General features: G+C 44.3%; 2 protein-coding genes across 10 annotated transcripts in view; one reads left to right on the top strand and one right to left on the bottom strand.

Moving 5' to 3' along the window:
- Window positions 1–22,911, bottom strand: part of TRIM44 (tripartite motif containing 44) — a 105,941-nt gene that overhangs the window by 32,649 nt on the left and 50,381 nt on the right. For both annotated transcript variants that reach the window (XR_013338376.1, XM_077777501.1), the window contains exon 4: window positions 19,033–19,052. Coding sequence is in view for 1 of the 2 variants with exons in the window: in XM_077777501.1 (XP_077633627.1) it covers window positions 19,033–19,052 (20 nt within the window). In the remaining variant the exon portion in view is untranslated. The remainder of the gene's footprint in view (window positions 1–19,032; window positions 19,053–22,911) is intronic.
- The window catches only part of LOC144242536 (uncharacterized), a 40,589-nt gene continuing 22,154 nt past the window's right edge, over window positions 4,477–22,911 (top strand). The window contains exons 1-4 of one of the 8 annotated variants that reach the window (XM_077777509.1): window positions 4,477–4,564; window positions 5,927–6,303; window positions 11,337–13,725; window positions 18,340–18,456. In XM_077777509.1, coding sequence (XP_077633635.1) covers window positions 13,636–13,725; window positions 18,340–18,456 — 207 coding nt within the window. In that variant the 5' untranslated portion in view covers window positions 4,477–4,564; window positions 5,927–6,303; window positions 11,337–13,635. Of the gene's footprint in view, window positions 8,234–11,336; window positions 13,726–18,339; window positions 18,457–22,911 lie in introns of all 8 variants that reach the window. The other 7 variants (XM_077777502.1, XM_077777507.1, XM_077777505.1 and 4 more) reach the window with 7 other exon arrangements.

Here is a 22,911-nt window from a genome sequence, read left to right as displayed (position 1 = left end):
ATCAATGAATGAATGAATAAATGAAACTTCCAAGCTGAAAAGTCCCCCAAAACGGCCTCAAAATATGCCAAGTTTGTTTCTATTATGTCCATGCTCTTTTTAGAATCAGAAGGATAAATGCTGGCAAAGTTCTCTTCTCACAGAACAGAGCACAATGCTGACCAAGGACTTAAATTGTGAGAATGCCAATATCACGTCAGGATTTAAATATCTGCCAGTTAAAAGGTGTATTTGAAAACACTGCCTGGTGCTGGGGATAGGAAAGAGGCTAAAAACCTCAAACTTGTTAGGTACCACTGTCATCTTTGGTGAACTCAGAATGCCCAATAAATTTAATACTGAAAAATCAAAGTAGTCATTTAACTGAAATGAGCACATGAAAAAAGTACCAAACCCAGCATTTTGGCTGAAGTGGTTAACATGCCAGATACAGAGCTAGACTAAGTTTCCTAGAAGCATGCTTCCGGGTCAAGCAGACGCTGGCTGACGGCCACTCAGCTTCGGAAATAAGCTACTTCTGATGATGCACGGCGAAGGGCAGTCTCCTTTCTGCGGGCTTCCCTGGGCCACTGTAAAAGCTGAGGAAGGGGGACTGAAAGCCCGTGACAACTGTGATGCTGTGATGCCAGACAGTGTTCCGTGGCAGGTCACAGCGTCACGTATTCACTCTCTTCTCATTTCAAATGAGGAGAGTAGGGACTTGAACTAAATTGCCATCAAGGTGCTACTTTTGTTCATGGAGATTCAATTACTAAAGTGCCGTGCTGCCTGAGACAGACTGGGGTCCGAGGCTACACAGAGTGCCTTCTGCCACCATGCCACTATCTCAAAGTTACCTGAATTCCAGGAAAGGAGTGACTCACGCATCCAGTCACCAATAGGGAAGTCAAGTCGGAACAAAGACCTATCTGCGTCCTTGAGAGGTCATTCCTTCCTAATCTGCCTACTGCAAAGGAGAGCAGAAGAGCAAGGGGTCCCCATCCTGCCTGAACCAAGTGATCCAAGAAAGCAAAAGAGAAGAGAGAAAGATATGGCCACATTGTCTTTCTTTCCAGTGCAGTGACTGTTAACAGACTCGCCCTGCATAACACAGAAGAAAAGTGAAATGATTGTCAAACTCTCACCAATCAGACAAGCTACCCCTCTGCCCAAGGGAAGGGGCCAGGAAAAGCTATGAGAGGCAGAAGCCTGCACGTGAGAGGAAGAGTCGGCAAAAGTTTCTCACTGTGAGNGGGGCAATACGTTTTCTCCCCAAACAGACTCCCAGGCTGACATCGTGAAGATGCTCTCCTAGTATGAAATATCCTGGAGACGTGTACAAAGATGCTGGGATACCAAAGGTGCTGGAGACAGACTGTGTACATGGCTACGTAAGTCCCATGACCTCTGGCCCTGTGTGTCCACGGATCTCCCACTCTGGAGATGAAAAAGAAATTCTATCTCCTGTTTTGGATTCACAACGAAGCCCAGGAGAAAGCGAAGGCTATGAGCAGAGGCGCAGTGGAAGGCACAGAACCCAGAGGGCTGAGACACATGCAAGGTGGAGTTACCACAATGTCTTCCTCTGCAAACCAACTTTCCCACCAAGAGCCTGGGTCCCCACAGTCGATGGTCTCCTAAGACAAAGGCTTTGCAGTCTTAGAGCCATGGAGAGTCAGGGGCCACATCGGACTCAGGCCCCTCCTTTTATAAATGCTCAAACTCCAGCCTAGCAAACCTGCGGAGCTCAAGAACTTGTCTAAGTTCATGTGAGGAAGTGGTGGCAGGGCGAGGTGTGGAAGCCAGGGCTCCTGATTTAGCTCCAGCCTTCTTTATTCCTCAAATACACTCATTCACTACGTCCTCTCCACCTCCCAGGCCCATGCTGCCCCACCTATTCTTTTCTCCCCACCCTAGAACTTCAAGATCTTTCACTTAAATCACTGCGATAAATGCTTGGGGCAGCAGGACTCTGCTCTCCATCTACAATCACTCCACACACTGCCCCAATGGTGACCCCCTGCTCTGCGGGGGTCGGGTGCACATTTTTGGCATTGCTCTTTTCTCTTTGCTGGTATGTTCTACACAGGGGCAGCTCCTTAGTTTTGGCCTTAGAATGAAGAGGAAGGGAGCAGAGTTATAGCTGATCCACTGTGAACACGGACTATATAAGAGAAATAAACACCTGTGTTGTAGCCACTGAGATTTCAGGGGCATGCACATACCCCATGCACTTAGAACACTGCCTTGCACTCAAAGAAGGCACTCAACAGAGTTGAGTTTTTTGTTAACTGAGTAAATATATCATCTCATTAATCCTCACAGTAACCACATTTTAGACACTATGAGCATCTCCATCTTGCAGATGAGAAAAGCAAGCCTAGGGAGTTTAACTGTTAGGACTAAGGTCATATGGCCACTAGGTGACAAGGCTAGGAATTCAGACCCAGAACCTCTGATCCCAAGGCTGTAACTGTCTAACCGGGGCATCATGCTGATGCCAAGAACTCTTAAAACTGAGAGTTTGAGACACACATTTGGTTTTTAATATGTATTACCTCACTGTTGTAACCTTATTACTTCATATATTCCAATCTTGACCATCCTCCACATTTCCTCTTGGTTGTAAGCAACCTGCATCTTACCACAGCGTAAGCACCTGGTTAAGGCTCAGTAAAGACCTGTTCCCTGACTGATGACGGTTGATCCAGGGCAAGAGCTTGCTTTCTCACTTCTGGCCCTCTGGGAGTCAGAAGTCTGGCCCACACGCTCCTCAACTTGACTCAGAGCCCCAGGGGCAACAACTTAATTTTAAACAACTTTCAGGTCTGGTGGAGATAAAACCTTTGAAGGAAACGATCACTTCCTCCTTCCCAGAGGTCAGTCCTATTACTCAAAGGCAAGAAGGAAGAGAAATGCCTTCTAGAAAGATTGTTTTAAAAAAAGAAAGAGGAAACAGCCAGGTCTCAGCTGGAAAAGCAGGAATCAGAACAAAAACTCTGTTTATTTTGAGAACTATGTTGCGATGATACATCTGAGCTCGCCCCTGCCTTTCCAGGCAGCAGCTTGCACGGAGGCGGGCTCAGACGGGCTGCTGCTCTCCACACTCATCAGGCACAAGGCACACGGGTCTGAAGCCGGATGGGCGGCTATGGTCACAGTTGCACCTTTGCTGCCTGTTACTTGCCAAGGACAGGAAAAGAGCACTGCCCAAACCTCGCCAGGGGCTCTTCTGCCACAGTCCTGAGAGCATAGTTGCCTCTCTTCAAAGCTCTCCCTGCCGCATCCCTGCCCTTCTCAGAAAGCGACAGAGCAGCTTTAAGTGAAAATAGCAAAGAAATTAGTCTTGAATAATTAGGTTAAAACCCTTCATTAGAGCAGATGTGCATGGGAGAAATTTTATTTAATATTTATTTACTAAATATGTAAAATTTTTGTTTGTTCATTTCAGTGCAAGCCTACAGTGGTGCTTTGAGAAGGCTGTCAAGACAGGTGGCTGTCCACATGGCTCTGGTTCAAACCACAGTTCTCTCCCATTTCCTGGCTGTGTGACCTTGGACACATTACTCAATCTTCCCATGTTTAATTTTCCTCATCTGGAAAATGGGGACAGTAACAGCCTCTACCCCTAAGGGGCTACGGGAAGAATTAAATGAAATCATGACACAAACAGCCTTAGAACAGTGTCTGGCACACAGTAAGCCCTCAATCAGTGTCAGCTGTTATGGCCATGATCACTATCATCCAAGGAATGGCCACGGGCTCATCAGTCCTGGTCAGTCATTTTCCAAGTCTGGAACGTGGCAAAATATTGCTCATGTATATCATTAGCAAAAAGTGTAACAGACCTGCTATGAGTTTCTGAGAGAAAGAAAAATCAAGTACAGATGTTGCCATTCCAAAGCTCATAGACCGTTGGTGTGACATAGCATACACATAATTACAAAACAGAGGAAAAAGTAGTAAGTCCAGAAATGAACCATAGAAGCCAGAGGGTCAAAGGAGGATTCACAGAAGAAGGAACAGAGTTGGACCTTGAAGGAAAGGTAGCCGTGCTATGGGGTAAAAAGCAGACAGATGGCGGCGTCACCATCCTAGCCGAGCACTAGAAGAACAGCAAGAGAAGCCGTGGCTGGAGAGGTGGCCCGGACGGTGCTCATGAGGGTGGCACTAGATCCAGAACGGGGTTTCCACCAGGCCTGGAAGGAGGCTTGCTCTTTAAGTCCTTTCAAGAACTTCTTAGCTCACTTCTCCTTACCTCTAACACAAAGCTGAAAGATTACCGCTAACACAGAGCCTGAAGGCTCAGGGCGATGTTTCCACACAGGCAAAGCGCTCAGCACTTACTAGGCACTCACTGAGTGCTCAGTGAATGGGTCTATTATAATGTTACTATGACGTTGACCTACATCCAACATTTGTAATCTGATTCAGGTGAGGAAGAACAAAAGAACCCAAAGTGTAAGGAGGAAGGCAGGAGTCTCAGCTCCACGCTTCAGAGAGGCAGTCTCTTCTACTGAAACCCCTCTTGGTACTATGATCGTCCCAGCCATCAGGCTGCCTCCAGGGTCTGCTCCAGAAGCAGGTAATGGTTCCTACCCGTCTATACTTCCGTCCCCTTGATCTGGGGGTGCCGGTAGAAACAGCTTAGGCTGTGAGAACAGTTCAGTCCTTCCTCTTCACCAACAAACATCCCCCTGTCCCTTTATGTGAATGACTAGGTTTTATTTATTTGGTAAGGACCTTCATTGCCGCAGGATTCATGCTACAAGTGTCAGCACAACTTATAGTGACCAGAAGTTTCACTGCATTACCGGTCAGCTTCTACTGAGAAAGCAGTGGTTCAGGATGACGACTGCCTATGCTGGTCAGAGGGTAAGAGAGATGGCCCCTTAGAGGAGATACGGGGAGAAGGACGCTGGAGCCACTAAGATCACATTAAGGCTGAGTGTCCAGGGGCGGAAAAACAGCAAGGTATGGGTCTCGGAAAGGAGTCCTAGTTGCCTGTGGTGTTGACGCACAGTGTTTACGACAAGAGGGTCACTTCCTTTAAATCAATTTACTAACTGCAGAGGATGAGGCTTTCTGTTCTAAATGGCAAAAAGGTTAGATCTGGTCTGAAAAATGACATGTTACTCATCTTTCTAAACACAGGCATGTTCAGAGAAAATAAGACTGAATATAATCAAGAGAAGGCTTTCATAACATTAAGATAGTCCCGGGTAAGGAAAACTGCCCCTACATACTTTAGTATTAGTGGGTCGTAAGCAAAAAGTATATGACACATAAGCATTATTTTGCATCGTCATGTGGGAACCCTATGGCTTGGGCAAGGTGCTCTTTAGGCAGGGTTTGAGAATGAACGAGAGGGCCTAGGCTTGCAATTTTAACATTGTCAGAAACTAGTCTCTGCCAAGCCTTATGCATACAGAGCTCTAGGGCTCTGAAAGTCACATAAGGGCATTCTCTTCCATGTCTTTTCAGAGGAGGCATATACATTGGCTCATTTTATCTCCACCTACTCCTCCCACCCCAAACTCTATGACCTTCTACCCTCATTCTGTGGAGTTTTGTGAATAACAAAAGCAGCCTCACAATAATAGCTGAAGGTAAACAGCCTGCCAAGGTGACAGACTGAGAATTCCTTCCAGTGAATCTAAGGGTTTCCTATTCCAAACCAGAGTTCCCTCTGCAACTCAGAAAACGGATCTTGCAGAGCTATTTATTCATTCATTCAAAAACTTAACTGTGTGCCTTGGATGTTCTAGGCACTGAGAATGCAGTGATGAGAAAGGCAAGGCTTTCCCCCTTATGACTCTTAATGTATAGTGAGGAAGAAATAAAATCATAAGTTACACACATAACATATTATCATGTAGTGATAAGTATGTGCAGAAACCCAAAGCAGGGTAAGGAATGGCACTCTCAAGAGGTCATATTTCGGCAGCGGCCTACACAAGGTGAGAGAATGAGCTATGTGTGAAGATCTGGGGATGAACATTCAGGCAGAAGGGAACACCAGAGGCCCTGAAGCCAGAAGAAATGCCATGAATCACACCTGCTTGAAGAAGAGTAAGAATGCAGTGCAGTTAAAGTGAGCCATGGGGTGAGCAGCAGGCATGTGGGGCTGGAGAGGCAGGTGGGAGCTGCACCTTGTGTAACCGTACGAGCTCCCTTTCCTCCAGTTACTCTGAAGCGAATTCCAGACATGACAGAACGCGTCCTGAAGCACTCTGAACAGACAAACTGCATGATCTTCGTATCCTTGAAGACCACTGTCAGCTCTACGTGAAGGATGCAGCTGGAGGTGGAGGGGAAGGACAGGTAAGGATGGCAACAAGGGGAAGGCAGGGGGTTCTTGGCAAGAAAGGATCTGGTTGCGCCAGGAGGTGGGCTGCTGGTGGTGAGAAGTCCTTGGATTTGATATATACTTGAGGGCAAATCTGACGGGATTTGTTGACTAATTGGATATGGAGTGTGAGGAAAAGAGAAAGATTGAGTATTATTAAGTTACTGCCTTGAGACATGATGATGCCATTAGTGGAGAAGGTGAAGTCAAGGGCAGAAACATGCTGGAGGAGGAGAAAACAAGAATTATCTTTTGAACCAAAGGAGCTGTGAGAGCAAAGATACAGAATACAGAACGAGAGGGGGGCGGACTCTTGCCACTCCCAGCTCTAGCCGGGAGACCCTGGACAAGTCACACTGACTCTCACTCAGTCCCCTCAGTCTGTGATGTGAGGACAGCGAATCCACGTCTCAGGCTTGTCAGAATAAATGAGATGTCTGTGTGCACCCTGTAAGTTGTAAAGGTGGTAAATCAAGGTCAATTTTCTTGTTTCCCTCGTTACTTCTGGTAAATGTTTACTTATTTAGCCTGGTATTTATTTAAGTGACTCATATATGAACCTCAGGTTGTAAACACAATTATGTCTTAACAAATACCAACCATTATACAAAGACTTCGCTTTCTACTATCCAATCCTACTTAGCGCTGTGTACTTCTGAAGGGCACAGAGCATCATTCTCAATTCTTATCTGCATCTTACATACTCTCATTCACATATATTCTCACTTGATCCTCGATGCAGACAGAGAGGGTGCCTCTAGATGGCTGAGGAGAAGGCGACGGGCAGAGGTTCTCCCCAAGGCCTGACAGCTTAGTCCTGTTGCCGAGGTCTCTTGGGACTTTAAATCAAAGTACTGAGATCCTGATGTACAGTCCATTTGGTGTCAGTGCTTGGTCATATCAGTGAAATTTCTGAAACAGAATGCGGAGCACTTCCATAATCCTTGGTAAAATAAAAAACACAACTATTCCCTGAGTGCAGCACTTAACAGGTCACAAAATACTTTTATATATGTTACTGTCTTCGTTTCTCCCAAACTCTGACAAGCACATGACTGCTACTGGATGTAAGAGGCACCATCGTATGATAAAAGACAGGTCTACTTTATATGCTGACTTAAAACAAACAAAATATGACCTTGTTCTGCATTATACTGTTTAGTAGTGTTCCTTATCATTGTCTTATTCACTCATTCCTTCACTCAACCAATATTTAAGGGTCGACTCCATACCAGGCAAGGTGCTGGGTGCTTGGTATACATTGGTATTGCAACTTTTTTCTGTTGTTAAAAGGTGAAAGGAATTACACTGAGATGAAAAGAACAAAAATATTACTTATGATGGCTATCTTATTTTTAATGGAATTATGGACACCCAGGGTTTTTTTTTCATGTCAATTAAAAAAATACCCCTTTCTTTAGGCTTCTTTTTCCCAAGAATGTATATCAGCTTCAATTATCTGTACCCCTCGTAACTACACTTCCAATTGTACTGGAAATAAATTACATCAATGATCACAGTTCAGAAGTCCCAATTATTTGATGTGAAATACAGTAACGGGGAGACTTCAGCCTGACAGATGTGTACTCTTAATATACTGCCTTAGGTCTCACGCCCCCTTTTTGAGTGGCCAATTGTCAGCACCAGGTCTCAACCTCTAGTGGAGATGGAGCTACATTGCTCCAGGTGAGGAACACTATTGCTAGGGGACACTTACACGACAGGAGTTAAAAGAGCCTTATAGTCAGCAAATTTGGGAACGCTGGGTTCAACACAGAGGTTGAGTCCCACTGTCACAAGGCTGTCGAACCCTTCATCGGACCAGGGTACCTGTGGAGCTCCAAGCGTGGGTACACAGGCAGCACGCTGCACACTTACCGGACATGGAACCCCTACTTTAGAAGGGTAAGTCAACAATTAGTGTTCAGTCCACTATATCTGGGAAGCCTGGCATTGGGGGATTTCCATTTACAATTGCACATGACATGCATTTTTTTAATGAGCTGCTGATTCTTTAAGCTTGCAGAGAGCTGAGCAGACAGAACAGATGTATGCCCCTGAAATGTGGAGGAGAGACTGATCACTATATGTAAACAAGGGCTGTTTTTGGTTTTGACTTCTACTATAGCTCCAACATCTAGCAATGCCTGGTACATAGTAGACACTTGGTAAAATCTGTTAAATAAATGGATAAAGGAATAAAACTTACAGAAAGGAAAGAAGGTTATGTTGATTTCAGTATGAGTGGTCACACTGTTTTTCTGTCTTCAATGATTTCAATTTCCATATCTAGACTTCTAGACAGTGCTTAATTTATTTTCTTAGAACAAAAGATTGAGAATTGTTCCCACAGCCTTTTGCATCATGACCCTGTACTAATCTAATAAGAGAAAGGTTACACTGCTCTTTGTTGATGAGCAGCACATTAATGAGATCTCCTTGAAATAATCCCACCTCTATTATGCAGGCAAAATTACATTTTCCAGCATAATTATTGTGTCAGTTGAATTCCCAAATTTTGATATTAATTGTTTCACTTACAAAGGCAACATTAACCTTTTAGAGTTTGTCGAACTTCTGGAAAATCGAGGGGAAGCTCATAGTTTTAAGTAGTGATTATCAACCTATGCTTCTCTTTTATTCTACTTTCTACATATTTTCCTCCCAGCCAGAAGGACTAGACAAGTTTTATTTCCTATAGTTGGTTTTAGGAGAGGAGCTAATGGATTTCTTTAAAATGTGTTGTTAAATTATATACCACTTTCACTTCTCACTCCTTACTTGATATAACTAGGATATAGCCTCATTGAGGACATGGACCTTGAATGTTTTGTTGACAGCTGTACTCCTAGCACCAAAGACAGTACCTGGAAGAAAGTAGGTGCTCTGCCGATGCTGCTGGATAAATGCTATGTTTCTCTTTCCACTGAGATTCATCACTTTGGTTGTTTTTTAAGTAATGTCTACACCCAATGTGGGGCTCAAACTCACAACCAAGATCCAGAGTTGTACACTCTACCAACTAAGCCAGCCAGGTGCCCCTGAGACTCATCATTTTAAAGTGACATTTCTCTCTCCCTGGTCCTTTCGCCCTCTCCACCCACCCCCATCTCTCTCTCTCTCTCTCTCTCTCTCACACACACACACACACGGAGGAAACAGGAAAGTCTTGCTACACACTATGACATTTTTTCCCAGTGAAAAATACATAAACCAAGGAAGGTTGGTTAAGATACATCATTAGGTGGGCACCTGGGTAGCTCAGCTGGTTAAGCGTCCAACTTCTGATTTCACCTCAGGTCATGATCTTAGTTGTGAGATCAAGCCCTGCACTGGGCTCTGCACTGGGTGTGGAGTCTGCTTCAGATTCTCAGTCTCTCCCTCTGACTCTGCCCCTCCCCCACCTGTGCGTGTGTGCGTGTGCTCTCTCAAAAAAAAAAAAAAATACATCACTGGGGTGCCTGGCTGCCTCAGTCAGAAGAGCATGCAACTCTTGATCATGAGTTCGAGTCCCACATTTGTAAAATAAATAAATAAATAAATAAACTTAAAAAAATAGAACAAGATAGGAAAGAACCCTGATTCACACTTATTCCCCTGGTCAGAACTGGAGACACAGGGTAATCTGTGAGCTAGGAGTGTGACAGACCTCAGAAGCATGACAGGACATTCTCTAATATTTCTCATTCAGTAATTCTTATTTTGTAGCTTACCTTACGCCCACTAAAATACACACACACACATATATATATAATTTTCCTTTTCTACTGTAAATTGTTCATATCTACTTAAGTCTGATTCTTCCCCATAGAGTAATATAGGTTTTATTTTATAACTACAAATCAATAGGACAATAGGATTCAGGACAGTGACTTACCAGCTCTGTGACCTTGGGCAAGGTACTGAATAGATCAAGTCTGACATGAGAATAGGAAACACCTTCATGCTAGGCTACTGTAAGGATTAAACGAGATGCATAATCCACATGGAATGTTTAGCTTACTTTCAATATTACAATCTCGGAGGGCTTAGAGACTAACAGCCACGATGATCAAGTGCCTCAACAAGTGCCTTGTCTCCACAAGTCTTCCTTTCACTCTCTATTAAGCCACTCTCCCTCATTCCACACACAGAAGTACAAACTCAGACCAAGTGTGCTTTCAGGCCCTGTTCTCTCCCCAAGCATGAATTCTTCCCGCAGAGCTTAGACAGCACTTCTGGATTGCTTCTGGATGAGTGCTGTCATTTAGGGTAGTCATTCATCTGACCCCCTGCATCTCTTTTCCCGGCCTATGTAACATTCTTCTTTCCTCATCTGGTTCCTTAAAGTGTCTTGGTTGGCTGGGGACTTGACCCTTCATTTCAGTGTCTCAAAACTTCTTAACCAGAGAGGATGGACACTGAATTCTAGGGGCGTCTGTGCTTGGCCTTTTCATCTATGCAGCTTGCTGGTAATAGCTAAGTTTTCCCTCCTGAAACAATTATCCCCCCCATTTCTCTCCTTACCCCCCTCCCCACCCCCCAGTTAATTATCAGTTCTGGAATTAAACATGCTCGCCTCTCCTGCCGTTGCCATGACAACAGTTGGCCTGCACCTGCCACTGGGTGAACAGTGGCTCTTTTAGAAGAGGCGATGGCAGTTGCTGGCTCCACAAAAGCCAGGGAGTAAACTCGTGTTTACCTGTCTGGGGAGAGAAGTTCTGGTTCGCTCCCCCTCAGGCAGTTTCCTGGCAAGCTCTACCTCAACTTCCATCTCAGGCAAAATGCTTGCTGCCATTCAACAAAGAAAATGAAAAATTTTTCTGATAAAAATGCCAAATCCTTGCAGCCTTGTCACTTACTCCCAGTCAAGATGTTGGAAGATAGCAATCTTGCATCTCCTGAGAAAGGCAGTCTGGTGCAGTGGTTGAAAGCACAGAATTTTAAGCCTGACAGATCTGGGTTCCAATCCTGATGGACTCACTTTCTGATGGTGTGATCACGGTTTACTCACGTTAACTTCTTACAGGAGCACTTTCCTCCTCCGTAAAAAGAACGGAATACTCTACCTCACAGCACTGGTTTAAAGCTCGGAGTGCTCTGTGTGGACCTAGCTGCTGTCTGACGCTCAGCACAGAAACAGTCGCCCTGCAGCTGCTGAATCGCCGTTAGTCCTGGACAAGTGTGGAAGGCAGGCAGGGCGGGCAGCGTGGCAGGCTCTCCCTGGTCCTACGGTGGTAGCACCTGTTCAGGTGTGGGGGCCCCAGCCCCCCGCCCCATGCAGCCAGGGGGCAGCTGAGAGACGCTTCTCTCCCACCTTCGGGGCAATTCCTGCAGGCTTGCTTTCTCTGACCTGTGTTCCTCAGGCTCAATCTCACTCTCCTTTATTTATTTATAAAACTTTTTTTTTTTTTTTAAATATTTTATTGTCAAGTTGGTTTCCATATAACACCCAGTGCTCATCCCCACAAGCGCCCTCCTTCACGCTCCTTTAAATAGAACTGACGGGGGCACCTGGGTGGCTCAGTCGGTTGAGTGTCTGACTTCAGCCCAGGGCATGATCTCACGGTTCATGGGTTCGAGCCCCGCGTCGGGCTCTGTGCTGACAGCCAGCTCAGAGCCTGGAGCCTGTTTCACATTCTGTGTCTCCCTCTCTCTCTGACCCTCCCCTGCTCATGCTGTCTCTCTCTCTTTCAGCAATAAATAAATTAAAATAAAAAAATAGAACTGACGGGACCAGAGGGGAAGGCCACATGTACTCACCAAGGAAACAAAATGCATTTTACAACCACGCTACAACCTACGGGGAACAACCGGTAGTGGTGCTAAGGAGTGGGAGGGAATGAGATATTTATAGAAGAAGGTGCTTTTCTTCCCTGAAACCCCTGCTTGTGGCTAAGGAAGTATTTCTTTTATGAACATACATACACTAATAGTTAGGTCCTAGGTCCAAAAAGGCACGTATATGAACACTGGTCCTTGGCAAAGACCTCACCACTTAGGGTGCCCAAGTTTCATCTTGGCCTTTGGCCACCTTTCTTAATGTTCTGAAGCTACCTCCCTGGGTTCTAGTTTTAAAGAAGACTATGCTTATTGACTCTTCACATCATCTTTAAAGGAGAAAAGAAAGAGCAACAAAGGAAATCACAAAAACACACCAGTTCCTGCTCCCAGCATCTGTTACGGATGCTGTGGGCTTCTGGGTAAAGAGGTGAATGCAGTTCAGGCACACGTGGCTACAAAAAAAAGGAAGGATCCTTGTAAGCTATTGGGAAAATGGAATTATTGACCTCTTGCGTGACTCTCACTGGGAGGAAGTAGAAGATGCTAGAGCCTAGCAGGTTTGTCCTAAAATGAAAAAGACACCATGAGCAACAATTTTGTTGTGGCTGCCCCAGGGGAGGGGGCACAAGCAATGACGTCCAATTTAGCTATTCCTAAAATGCAGACTGGAGTTTAGTGACTTCCTCAAACAGCTTACGTTTAAAGCCGGTCCAAAATGACTCTGAAGACAAATATGGAAGAAGATAATTAGACTCCAGCCACACTCTTCAGCACTGGATCTAACCGAGGCACAAATGTGACATCGATTTAATTCTTTGACTGGGTTTTAAAAAATATCTTTAGTCTTAGATCTGTTTGGAAAATGTTGGGGCTTTAGTATTCATTTTCTCTATCAATGTGGAGCTAGATAACTACTTTCCAAACCTGATTTTAAGTTTGAGGAAGGCAGGAGCTGTCAAAATAGGGTTATAAGATACAAATCAAACAAACAATTTCCCTCTTCAGCTACTTTAGCTCAGCTGCTTGTTTTTCCATCTAAAAAAAGAAACTCAAAAGAACAGTTGCAATGCTTCACAGCATACTTGTCTTTAAGGATAACAGGGTGTGCTATTTTGATGGGGAAACTGAGGCACAAGAGAGCAAACAATTTACCCATAAAAAATCATGAGATACAACTGCAGGAAGAGACCCGCAAGATTTAGAAGTCTGTCAGCTTCTACAAAGGGCAAAGCAGTAGTACAAACCTTCTGGCCCTCAGCACAGCACACAAGACCCTCCCTAAAGTGAACCCACCCATATTTAGCCCCTCCTCCCGCCACAGTCCGGCCAAGCAGTGGCTCACCATTCCCCACACAGCACCTGTGTTTTTCCTCTGAGCCTTGAGACACACTGGTCCCTCGGTTGGATGGCCTTTCTATCCTCTCCACCTGGAAAAGCCTACCCCTAACCATCTTCGAAGTCCAGCACAAATGCCATCTTTTCTGATTCTCCGTTCTGCGTTGACTGTAACTACTTGACACCCCACATACTTATTACAGAGCGCCATGACTGCAGTGGTTCAGCGTCCGCATGCTCGAGTCAAACTACTGGAGTCTGAATGCCAGTTCTACCACTTTTCAGCTGTGCCACCTCACGTATGTATAACCTCTCTGCAGCTCTGGATACTGTATTAGCCACCTAGGAGGACTGATACAAGAAATAAATGAGGTAACACATGTAAATGTTTGGAATAAAATCACAGCGTGCAAAGGGATACCTGAGCCCCTTTCTACTGAGGCTCCTGTTGCCAGCATTACGCAGCCAGAAGAGGCAGGCAGCTGTTCCTGGCCAGCATTTCCAATGTGAGGCAGATGGAGGTAAACTAGAGGTACCCTGGCTAAACTTTCCAGCTGTGCCTGGATTCTCTGGTTACATACCAATATGCGTAAGATAAAATAAAGTCACTATTAAAGTCACTATCATGGGTGTGTATCTGAAAATCAATTATGTTAGCAAGGGAGTTTTGCTTTTATTACCCAGAGGCAGCATGACACAGAGCAGAGCTCCATGCCTCACCTTGGCGAGCAGGGGATGAACAATCCACCTCAGCAGGGGAAAGCAAAGTCAACTCAGGCTCTGTGACAGGGAATGCAATAGTCCAGAGATTCTCTATTCAGAAGGCCAGCTTAGATGCTAGGACCCCACTTCTGTATAGTAAACAGCCTTGATCACTCCATCCCACATCTCAAGTATCTGAGCCATTTTCTTTGGCTTCTAGCTAGGTCTTCCAAAATGAAGACAAAGCAAAAACCAAATCATGAATTTGCAATCAGAGGACAAAAGAAACCTAAGTGTATCACTGACTGAGTTCCTTTTATCTCTACAAACTAAGTTGTCAGAGGAAAGATGTCATGTCTAAGAATATATGGTTACTATTTTGGGGGTGAGGGAGAGTACCTTGTATACAGCCCGAAGAAAATGTTTAAAGAAACAAAATTGAGAAGAGTTTTTTTAAATCTACTAAATTATAGACTCTATATGAAACAGATTCTTTCCACTCCATATGTGATAGAAGACTGTATTGCTTCACACAACAACATCCCCCAAAAAACGGGGTGGGGAGAAGGGGAAAGGCGAGTGTTTACAGAGAAATAAAAACAGATGACATGGAGGAAACGAGGTTGAATGACTAGCCCAAGGTCACATGGTCAGTCTCAGGAAGACCAAGAATAGAAGGCAGGTCTGCTGACTCTCCCTGAGCTCCTACTCCTTCAGAGCTCACTGCCTGTTTGATCACAGAACCAGCATGGGTCAGATTCACACGGATCTCAGCAGGAGCTTTTTGCCTGAAGAAGAGCCAGCTCTGAAGATGACAAATTCCACACAAGTCCCAGATATGGCTGTTACTATTAAAAAGCCATTTTCCCCTAAGTTAAAAAAAAATATCACAGAACATCTCAATAGCAAATCCAGATTTAATATTGATCTTGCTCCTCTGTCCTCCGAGCACAGGAGTTTCGGGGTCCTTCCCTCTCTGACTTCCTCCCACTAGAAAGCAGCTTTGAGGGAGCAGCATCTATTGCCACCTCCTCTCCGGGAATATACATTACTTCTCAGCGGGCTCCAGCAGCAGCTGAGGAGCTGATCTGTGAGGGAGTGAACACAAGATCTCCCGTAATAGCACACAGAAGACAGAAAATTGCTGCCAAAAGTGTAAATTGCTTTTTTTGCTTGAAAAAAAAAAAATCACTCTGGGCTTCAAAGACACCCTCTTAAAAGATGACTCCACGGTGGTTACCATCCATGTTGTACACATGAGACTTTCGCTCCTCCATGCCCCCCAAGGGTCCTCACCATCCATGTAGCTGTAGCACGGATCTGAGGAGTAGACCGCCAGATGCAGGGGCAACAGGCAGGGAATTCTGGGGGGGGGTGGGGAGAGGAAGGCCTGGCTGCCTGCTCCCCAGGGAGTCTGAAAGGGCCCGTTTTGCTGCTGACCCTGAAAGGGTGGGTGAGATGAAGAGATATCCCTTTAGAATGACAGAGGCTGAGGAGAAGAGAGGTAGCTTGCAGAAAACAGGCCGCAGCAATTCAGTGTCAAAGCGAGGAAGCCGTCCCTGGTCAGAGAACGGGAGCAGAGGGACCGTCTGAGGCGTGTGCGGCTAGCCTCCCGGCTTCCACAGCTCTCAGGTAGGAAAGCAGGGCGCTGTTGGATGGGGGCAGATGGTCCAAATGGCGGCAGAGGCCATGCACCCCGAAGCCAGACTGGATTCACACCTTAGCTCTGCACCTTACTCCCTCTGTGATCTAGGGCAAGTTCACCCTTCTGAGCATTAATCTCCTCATTTTACAAGTGAGATAATAATCACATCAGAGACTTTACATGAGGATTAAATGAGGATATATATAAAACGCTGTACACAGTAAACCTTCGATAAGCGACAGCTACGCTTATTATTGTTATTAATTAGCAGGACAACTACACAATAAAATTCAGGGCAAAGAACTGTTAGGAGCAAAAGCACAATATTGAGACATGTCATGTCAAATGGCTTGGGGAGTCAGAATGGAAAGGAAAGAAGGCAGGGAGACCCCAGCCGAGATGGGGCACACACAGCCCTGTGACAGATCGGTTTCAACAGGAGACAGGAAACCTCCTTTGTCGCTCCCACTGTGGAGAGCAGCCCGACTTACGTGCAGACAGACAGTGGTTGTATGGAAAGAATGCCAGCAAAGGAGACACAGGTATAATCATCCAAGGAGCCTGCACAGAGCCTCCGGTTCATTCCTCTTCCGGCCCCTATAGAGGCAGACCCGCACTTCCTCTCTACGTCCCTCACACATCAAACTCTCATTTAATACTGCCAGCAGCACAGAATCCTTTGGAACAAGACTCCGTTTGGCTCATTGGGGTGGTAAAGTGTATATCATAAATGAGAGAAATTTCAGATCAAAGGCAATCTGCCCTGAAGTGTTAATTGGAATTAACTGAGACAAATGGTAGTTTAACACAAGCTGAACGGAACCAACAGGTATAAATTTAAGTTTAAAAAGAAAACTTGACTCCCCTTTCCTCTTTCTGCCAAATCAGAACATGTTGTGCAAGTGCTCATGGCACCACAAAAGGGTTCTGTCAAGTCCTGGTCCAACAGAACCACAACATCCGTGACAGACTGGCTTAAGGGAGACAGCTTGACATCTGGTTGCTAGTAAACAAACTATGCTTCATGACTATCTTGTCAAAATGACATGAAGGTACCTGCAATTAAACTCTACAACCAGTATCTTACACTAAATAGTATACCTGAAGTGAGTTAATCTCCTCATAAGGTCCTTGCATTCTCTTCAACATGACTCTGACATGTAGCCATCATGACAAGATGAGTGTGTTCACCCTAATCAGGCTCCTCCAATCCATATCACCTCTGCTAAGGTATTTTCATTATATTGGTCTTGTCTGAATGCTCTTTCTGGGGACGAAGAAGGTCCAGGGCTGAACTCGGCCTGGATTTTAAGGAGCTAGAGCTGGCCTTGAGAGTAGGAGATATGGAGTGCCAAGGAGATAATTTAGAGTCTGTTGAAACCAGAGGTCTATGCAAAATGGTAGAAACCTGGTCAATAACCAGGGAAGATGGGGATTTAGGCTCCTATCTCAAGACTCTAGTCTAACCAGTCTCCCAGGCTCTGGTGTTAATCCACTTCCAATTCGGGCATGCAAGGGGGACTTCCAAAATGCAAATCTATTCAGGTCAATTCCCATTTACAATTCTTTAATGCTTTCCCACAGCTTGCAAGCTAGTGCTCAAATACCTTAGGAGGCCTCTAAGGCCCTAAATGATCTGGATTCCGCTTTCTTTCCTCCACCGTTCTCTTGTCTAGAGCTTTTCCACAAACTGCTCCCTCTACCTAGAACAACCCTACCCCCTCCTCCTCCTTTGCCTGCCTTCTCATCTTTCAGAACTCTGTTTATTTGGAAACTTTTCTGGAAAGCCTTCCCTTATCCTCCAAGACTGACTTGGGAGCTTCCCTAAAGCAGCCTAAACTTCCCTTAATCCTAGCACTTCTCCTACAGTATAAGGGCCCGATTATATGCTTGTTTCTCCCACAAGGACAGGAACCACGTCTGTCTTAGTTGTTACTGAATACCCAGGATACAGCACAGTGCCTGACACATAGTAGGTCATAAGAAAAGAAAGAGAGGGGAGGAGGTAAGGGGAGAGGCAGGGAGGGAGGGAGGAAATAAATGAACCACAACACAGAGGGAGTCTGTTTCTGAGAATGAACGACTGGAAGAGGAATTTGAAGAAACTCCTGGAGGCTCTGCAGTTTTAAAGCCAGGGCACCTGTGGCTTTGGCCACAGTAGACAAACAGATCTAGGCTGAGAACCACAGTTTCCAAGCACCAGGAGAGACAGATGTGGGGCAACATGGCACCAAGGAAGAGGCTCAGGATGTGGGGATGGAACAAGAAAAAAGAAGAAACTTTGTATGTTGGTTTGTAAACGAAACCAAGAAAGGACCGAATGCTGGTTCCAGGAAGGGACCTTGGACAAGTCATTTAGGCTCTTTCAATGAGAAATCTGAACTAGATAAGTGATTTTCAAACTGAGTTCTGAGGAACCCTAGGTTTGTACATTGGAATTCTACTTAAAAGCTCTTTTGAAAAAAGGGGCACTTCTTCTAGAACTAAGGCTAGCATAGCAGCAGCCTAAATGAACTTACTGCTATCCCCTAGCCTTAACAGTCCTTGTTGATCCTATGTGACACAGGGGACCCATCTGGACATAGTGTTTTACTTTGCGCAAAAGCTCCTTGATTGTGTTGATGGCAAAGTTGCAGCATTTCTGAGAGCCCGTTCTCACCATCTGAGCAGCAGGACAGCAGAGGTAAGTAAACCAATTCCAGATTTACTGCAAGGCTGAGGCAATAATGAAACACGCTTTCAAATCTCATGTGGTGATACAGAAGTAGAAAGATCTTTTTTTTTCTAAACAAAGTTCCGTAATATCATAGGATTCATGGTATAGGTGTCTACAGTCGGACACAAAGATGTTATACGTCAGAAATAAAGAATATTGGATCCAGAGCCCATTAAAAAAAAAAAAAAAGCAATCCAATTCCAATCAAGAAAGAACAATGCAAAAGTTTATCTAGGCAGTCCACCTGATAGCCTAATTACCATTCAAATATAGTGCCGACCCTTCTTAACAAGGTATTCTGAAGTTACTGTCATTACATACTTTAAAGTCTACCTTTATCTGAAGGCTACAGGCAGGAAATGGCATAGATAGGGAGGGAGATGGGAGTCTTACAAAATAAGATCTTCAAAGCCCTGGCTTAAGATGTTGATCCCTTTTCTGTGCTGTTCTTTGGCTGTCCATATTTCATGGGGCATTAAAAGGCCACAAATGTCACTCTCCTTCATTTCTGAGAATAGGCAAGCAGCAATAATGTGATCTTACCTGGGTCCTTCCTCGTCACCCTGAAAAGAAACAGAAAGACACAGCATTAGAAATCGGCATTGGTGGAGACAGATTTAGATTTCTCTCTTTTCCCTCTCCTCTGGCAACCTGGACACACACAGTTTGTGCATTTATTTTAACAGAGACACACCAGTAGATGTCCAAGGGCTAAGACAAGGGCTAATATAATCCTATGCTCGAACTGCCCAGCGGAGACGAGCTGATAATTTGCCCTTGCAAGCAGATAAGTGAATGCACAGACCTAGGAGGCCCAAATAATAGCCTTGCCTTTTTATTTGTATGGCTGACAGTATTTAGTTCTGAGCCAACCGAGAGCCCAAAAATAGCACCAGGTCTTAGGCAAAAGCTGACCAGCTCCAAAGGCATCAAGCTGTTTCCTTCAACGACTCATTTCTGCCATGGTCCAGCATTTTTTCTCCAAACATGAACATAGCAACTCTAATATAGAGCACACTATGGTAGAAAAGACTCAGAAAATTGGGATTCTAGGCCAAGCTCTGTTATTTATTAGCAATGTGCCCTCGGGCAAGTTAATTAATGAATCCGACCTTTGGTCTTCTCCTTTGTAAAAGGGTAGCTCTGGCATTTGATGAACCACAACATCCTTCAGCCCAACACTGGCTTTTCTCTTTTTCTCATTGCTGTCTGCAAAAACAGTATGTGAGGGTTATTTGTCCAGGTACTGCAGTCTCTGAACCTAACTTTACCAGCGACCAGAACAGAGTCCTTTGAGCCTCTTCTTGTGATCAAATAAAATTTTTATTCTTTAATTTTTTTTATGTCTTTATTTTATTTGGAGAGACAGAGACAGAGAGTGAGCAGGGGAGGGGCAGAAAGAAAGGGAGACAGAATCTGAAGCAGGCTCTAGGGGCTGGAGCCTGGACCGAGACATAGACAGTGAGATCGACTGAGCCAAAGTCAGATGCTTAACCGACTGAGCCACCCAGGTGTCCCTCAAATAAAACTTATCATATGACTGTCAAATCTTTTCCAAGGGACCTCATCCTTTTGGTGACAGGGTACTTTACATGCTTCTCTTTAGCCATCAGAGTTGGTCTCAATAGAGAATCTATCTCCTAGTTGTTGGTTAACTCCCTGGGGAACTTATCAGATTGATTCTTTTTGTTGGTATAAAGAAATGAACTCTGGAGTCAGACACTCTCAAATCTTGACTCATCCACTTATTTCACCCTGGTCAAGTTACTTTGTCTCACTTAACTCTGGGTTCCTACTTTGTAAAACAGGGGTAATACAATATACATGGGGTGTGAGAATTCAATGGGGGTAATATATATGTATAAACATCAAGCATCAAGAGATAGGATGCACTTAATCAAGGTTATCAAGTTCAGTAACAATTAAGAAACTACTACATGTGGGCATTGAGAGTTAAAGATAAATAACGATCCAACCTAAGAGCTCCCATTCAGGAGCAGGGGAAGCAGACAGAAAGAGACAGAAAATAAACTGTGTCAAGGGCTCTACCAAAGAAATAAACAGAATGTTCTATGAGTTAGAAGGGAGGTGACAAACACTGTCTCTTCTGAGGAAGGGGGTAGGGAGGGCTTCACAGAGAAGGTGACATTTATATTGGCCCTTGAGGATAAGCAGGATTTCCCAGGTCGACCGCAGAAGATGAGTGGGAAGGGCACCACACTAGCACAAACAAAGGCACAGCAATTTAAAAAAAGTATTTTTAAGGAACTTTGAGTTTAATGTAACTAGAGAATGGGGCTGTGTTTGTGTGTGTTTTGGGCAAGGGAGGGGGGTGGAGGACGGGAAGGTTGGGAGTGCAACTGAGGTAAAGGGGGATTGCCAGGCACAGGCCGAAAAGGACAGCTATAGCCAGACAGGTGATGTAAGTCAGATTATACACTGGAGGCTGGATAAGGAGGGCATTTTTAGCAGACTGCTTCGGATTTGCAGTCTTGGTCGGGCGCTCATCATCCCCATGCTAACAAGAGAGAAGTGGGGCGAGCAGTGAACAGAGGGCATAAGGATGGCAGAAGATTTCTTTGCATTATGATCGACTGGAACGTCTTATGGGAACTATAATCTGGTAAGAAGAAAATTCATAGAATTTAAACTTAATATGAGTTACATAACTATCAATGACTTAATTAAACCTCGACATAATTTTTCAATTATCTTTGGATGTTCAAACATAATTGTCTGGGAGAATCATTTGGAAAAAAGTAGCCAAAGTTTCTCCCGTTATTTAGAGGGAGTCCTCCTCACAAGCCTATATCCTGGTGTAGCAGTTACGAGATGGGCTTTCTTAAGAGAAACCTGGTCTCAAACCCAGGCTCGTCAATCCCAACAGTAAGGCTTTTGGCAATTTGCCTTAACTTCCAAGGTTCCATTCCCTGCTCTACACATGGAGATCCTAATTCTTACCTCACAGGGTGGCAATACGGGTTAAAATAAATGAGAAAACACGCAGAACACTAAGCAAATGTCTGGTACATTATAAATGTTTGACAAATGGTGCCCATTACTGTAGTTTCCCTGAACTGATTAATAACATCTCTAGGGAGAGTGGGGAAGCACAGAGAAGATGCGGCACAAGACTGCTTTTACATTCACTCATTTCTGCTGCTTCTCAGAAGCAAGAATCACTCACAAAGCATGGGGGAAGACCAGGTGAGTTTCAACTGTGCAAGGAATGAACAAATGAAAGAACACACACACACACACACACACACACACACACACGGCAATTTTTAATAGGTCAGCAGACACCCAGAAGTTTGCTAATCTTCCATGTAAGGGTGTGCATGCTAGTCGCTCCTATTCTGAACACCTAATTCCTATCCACCCTTGAAGATCAAGCCTCACTGGGAAATTTTTCCTCACTGACAGATTGAGTGAGGTCATTCTAACTGTGTCCTCCACATCTGTATGGCTCATACTTCTGGGCTGGTCCTTCCAGCAGAAAGCCAACAGTGACGGTACCATACAGTTGCTCCCTCTTTAGATTTCAACTCCTTGAGACAAAAACTGTGTATTGTTAATCTCTTCATTCACTGCACCTAACACAGCATGAGGCACATAATAATTATTCAAGAATCAAAAGGAGGGAAGGCAAGATATAAATAGGAATTAAGATTAATTTCTACCCCCATGGCGAGTGAATTTTGGTGCCAGAGAGTATTAGAATTGAGAGTTTGCTAAACAACAGCTTCTATGTGAATGACTTGTTAGATTAAGCAGTGCTCTCCAATCCCTCCATCAAATATCCTGTATGTTCTTGGCTGGTCAGCTACTTTCTAGTATCTACCACCTTTTGTTTCTACTTCCACCAGTGGAAATGTATGTTCACCAAGAATCAAGCAAATTTATGTCCTGTTTATGGCGGTTGAACTTGTAATGATGACAACACATTTTACTAAATAACAAAAAGTGACTGAAGGAGAGTACTGTTGCCCCCATGAAAACTAAGTTGAATGAAGATGAGTTACTTAAAAACTGCTGTCAACTTTGATGTAAGTGAGACACATATAAAATATTAGAAGAAATAAAATATAAAAGTCTAGAATTCTACATTCAGCTTGCTTCAAATGTTATCCTGAAATTGGACCTTATAAACAGTACAGTGTGGATGTGGTTTATGCCAGGAACATGACTTTCTATTCCAAACGACAAACCCATATTCTCAAAGAGAAGATCTTAACTCACAATCAAAGAAATAAACAGACCTCATTTCAAGTTTAAAATCAATGTTTAGGGTATGAACATATCATTTTTAGTTATTTGTTCATTTGAGCTTTTCCTAAAATTATCTCACGTAGCTCAGTACTCTTCTCTCAAAACTAGACAGTTTTATTTGAACATCATGAGTACATCCATCTTCTCTCA

The sequence above is a fragment of the Crocuta crocuta genome, unplaced genomic scaffold (assembly GCF_008692635.1).
Source record: "Crocuta crocuta isolate KB4526 unplaced genomic scaffold, BGI_CrCroc_1.0 scaffold384, whole genome shotgun sequence".
Taxonomy (NCBI): domain Eukaryota; kingdom Metazoa; phylum Chordata; class Mammalia; order Carnivora; family Hyaenidae; genus Crocuta; species Crocuta crocuta.
The sequence above is the reverse complement of the archived record's forward strand: the minus strand, read 5'-3'. Positions and strand labels throughout refer to the sequence as shown.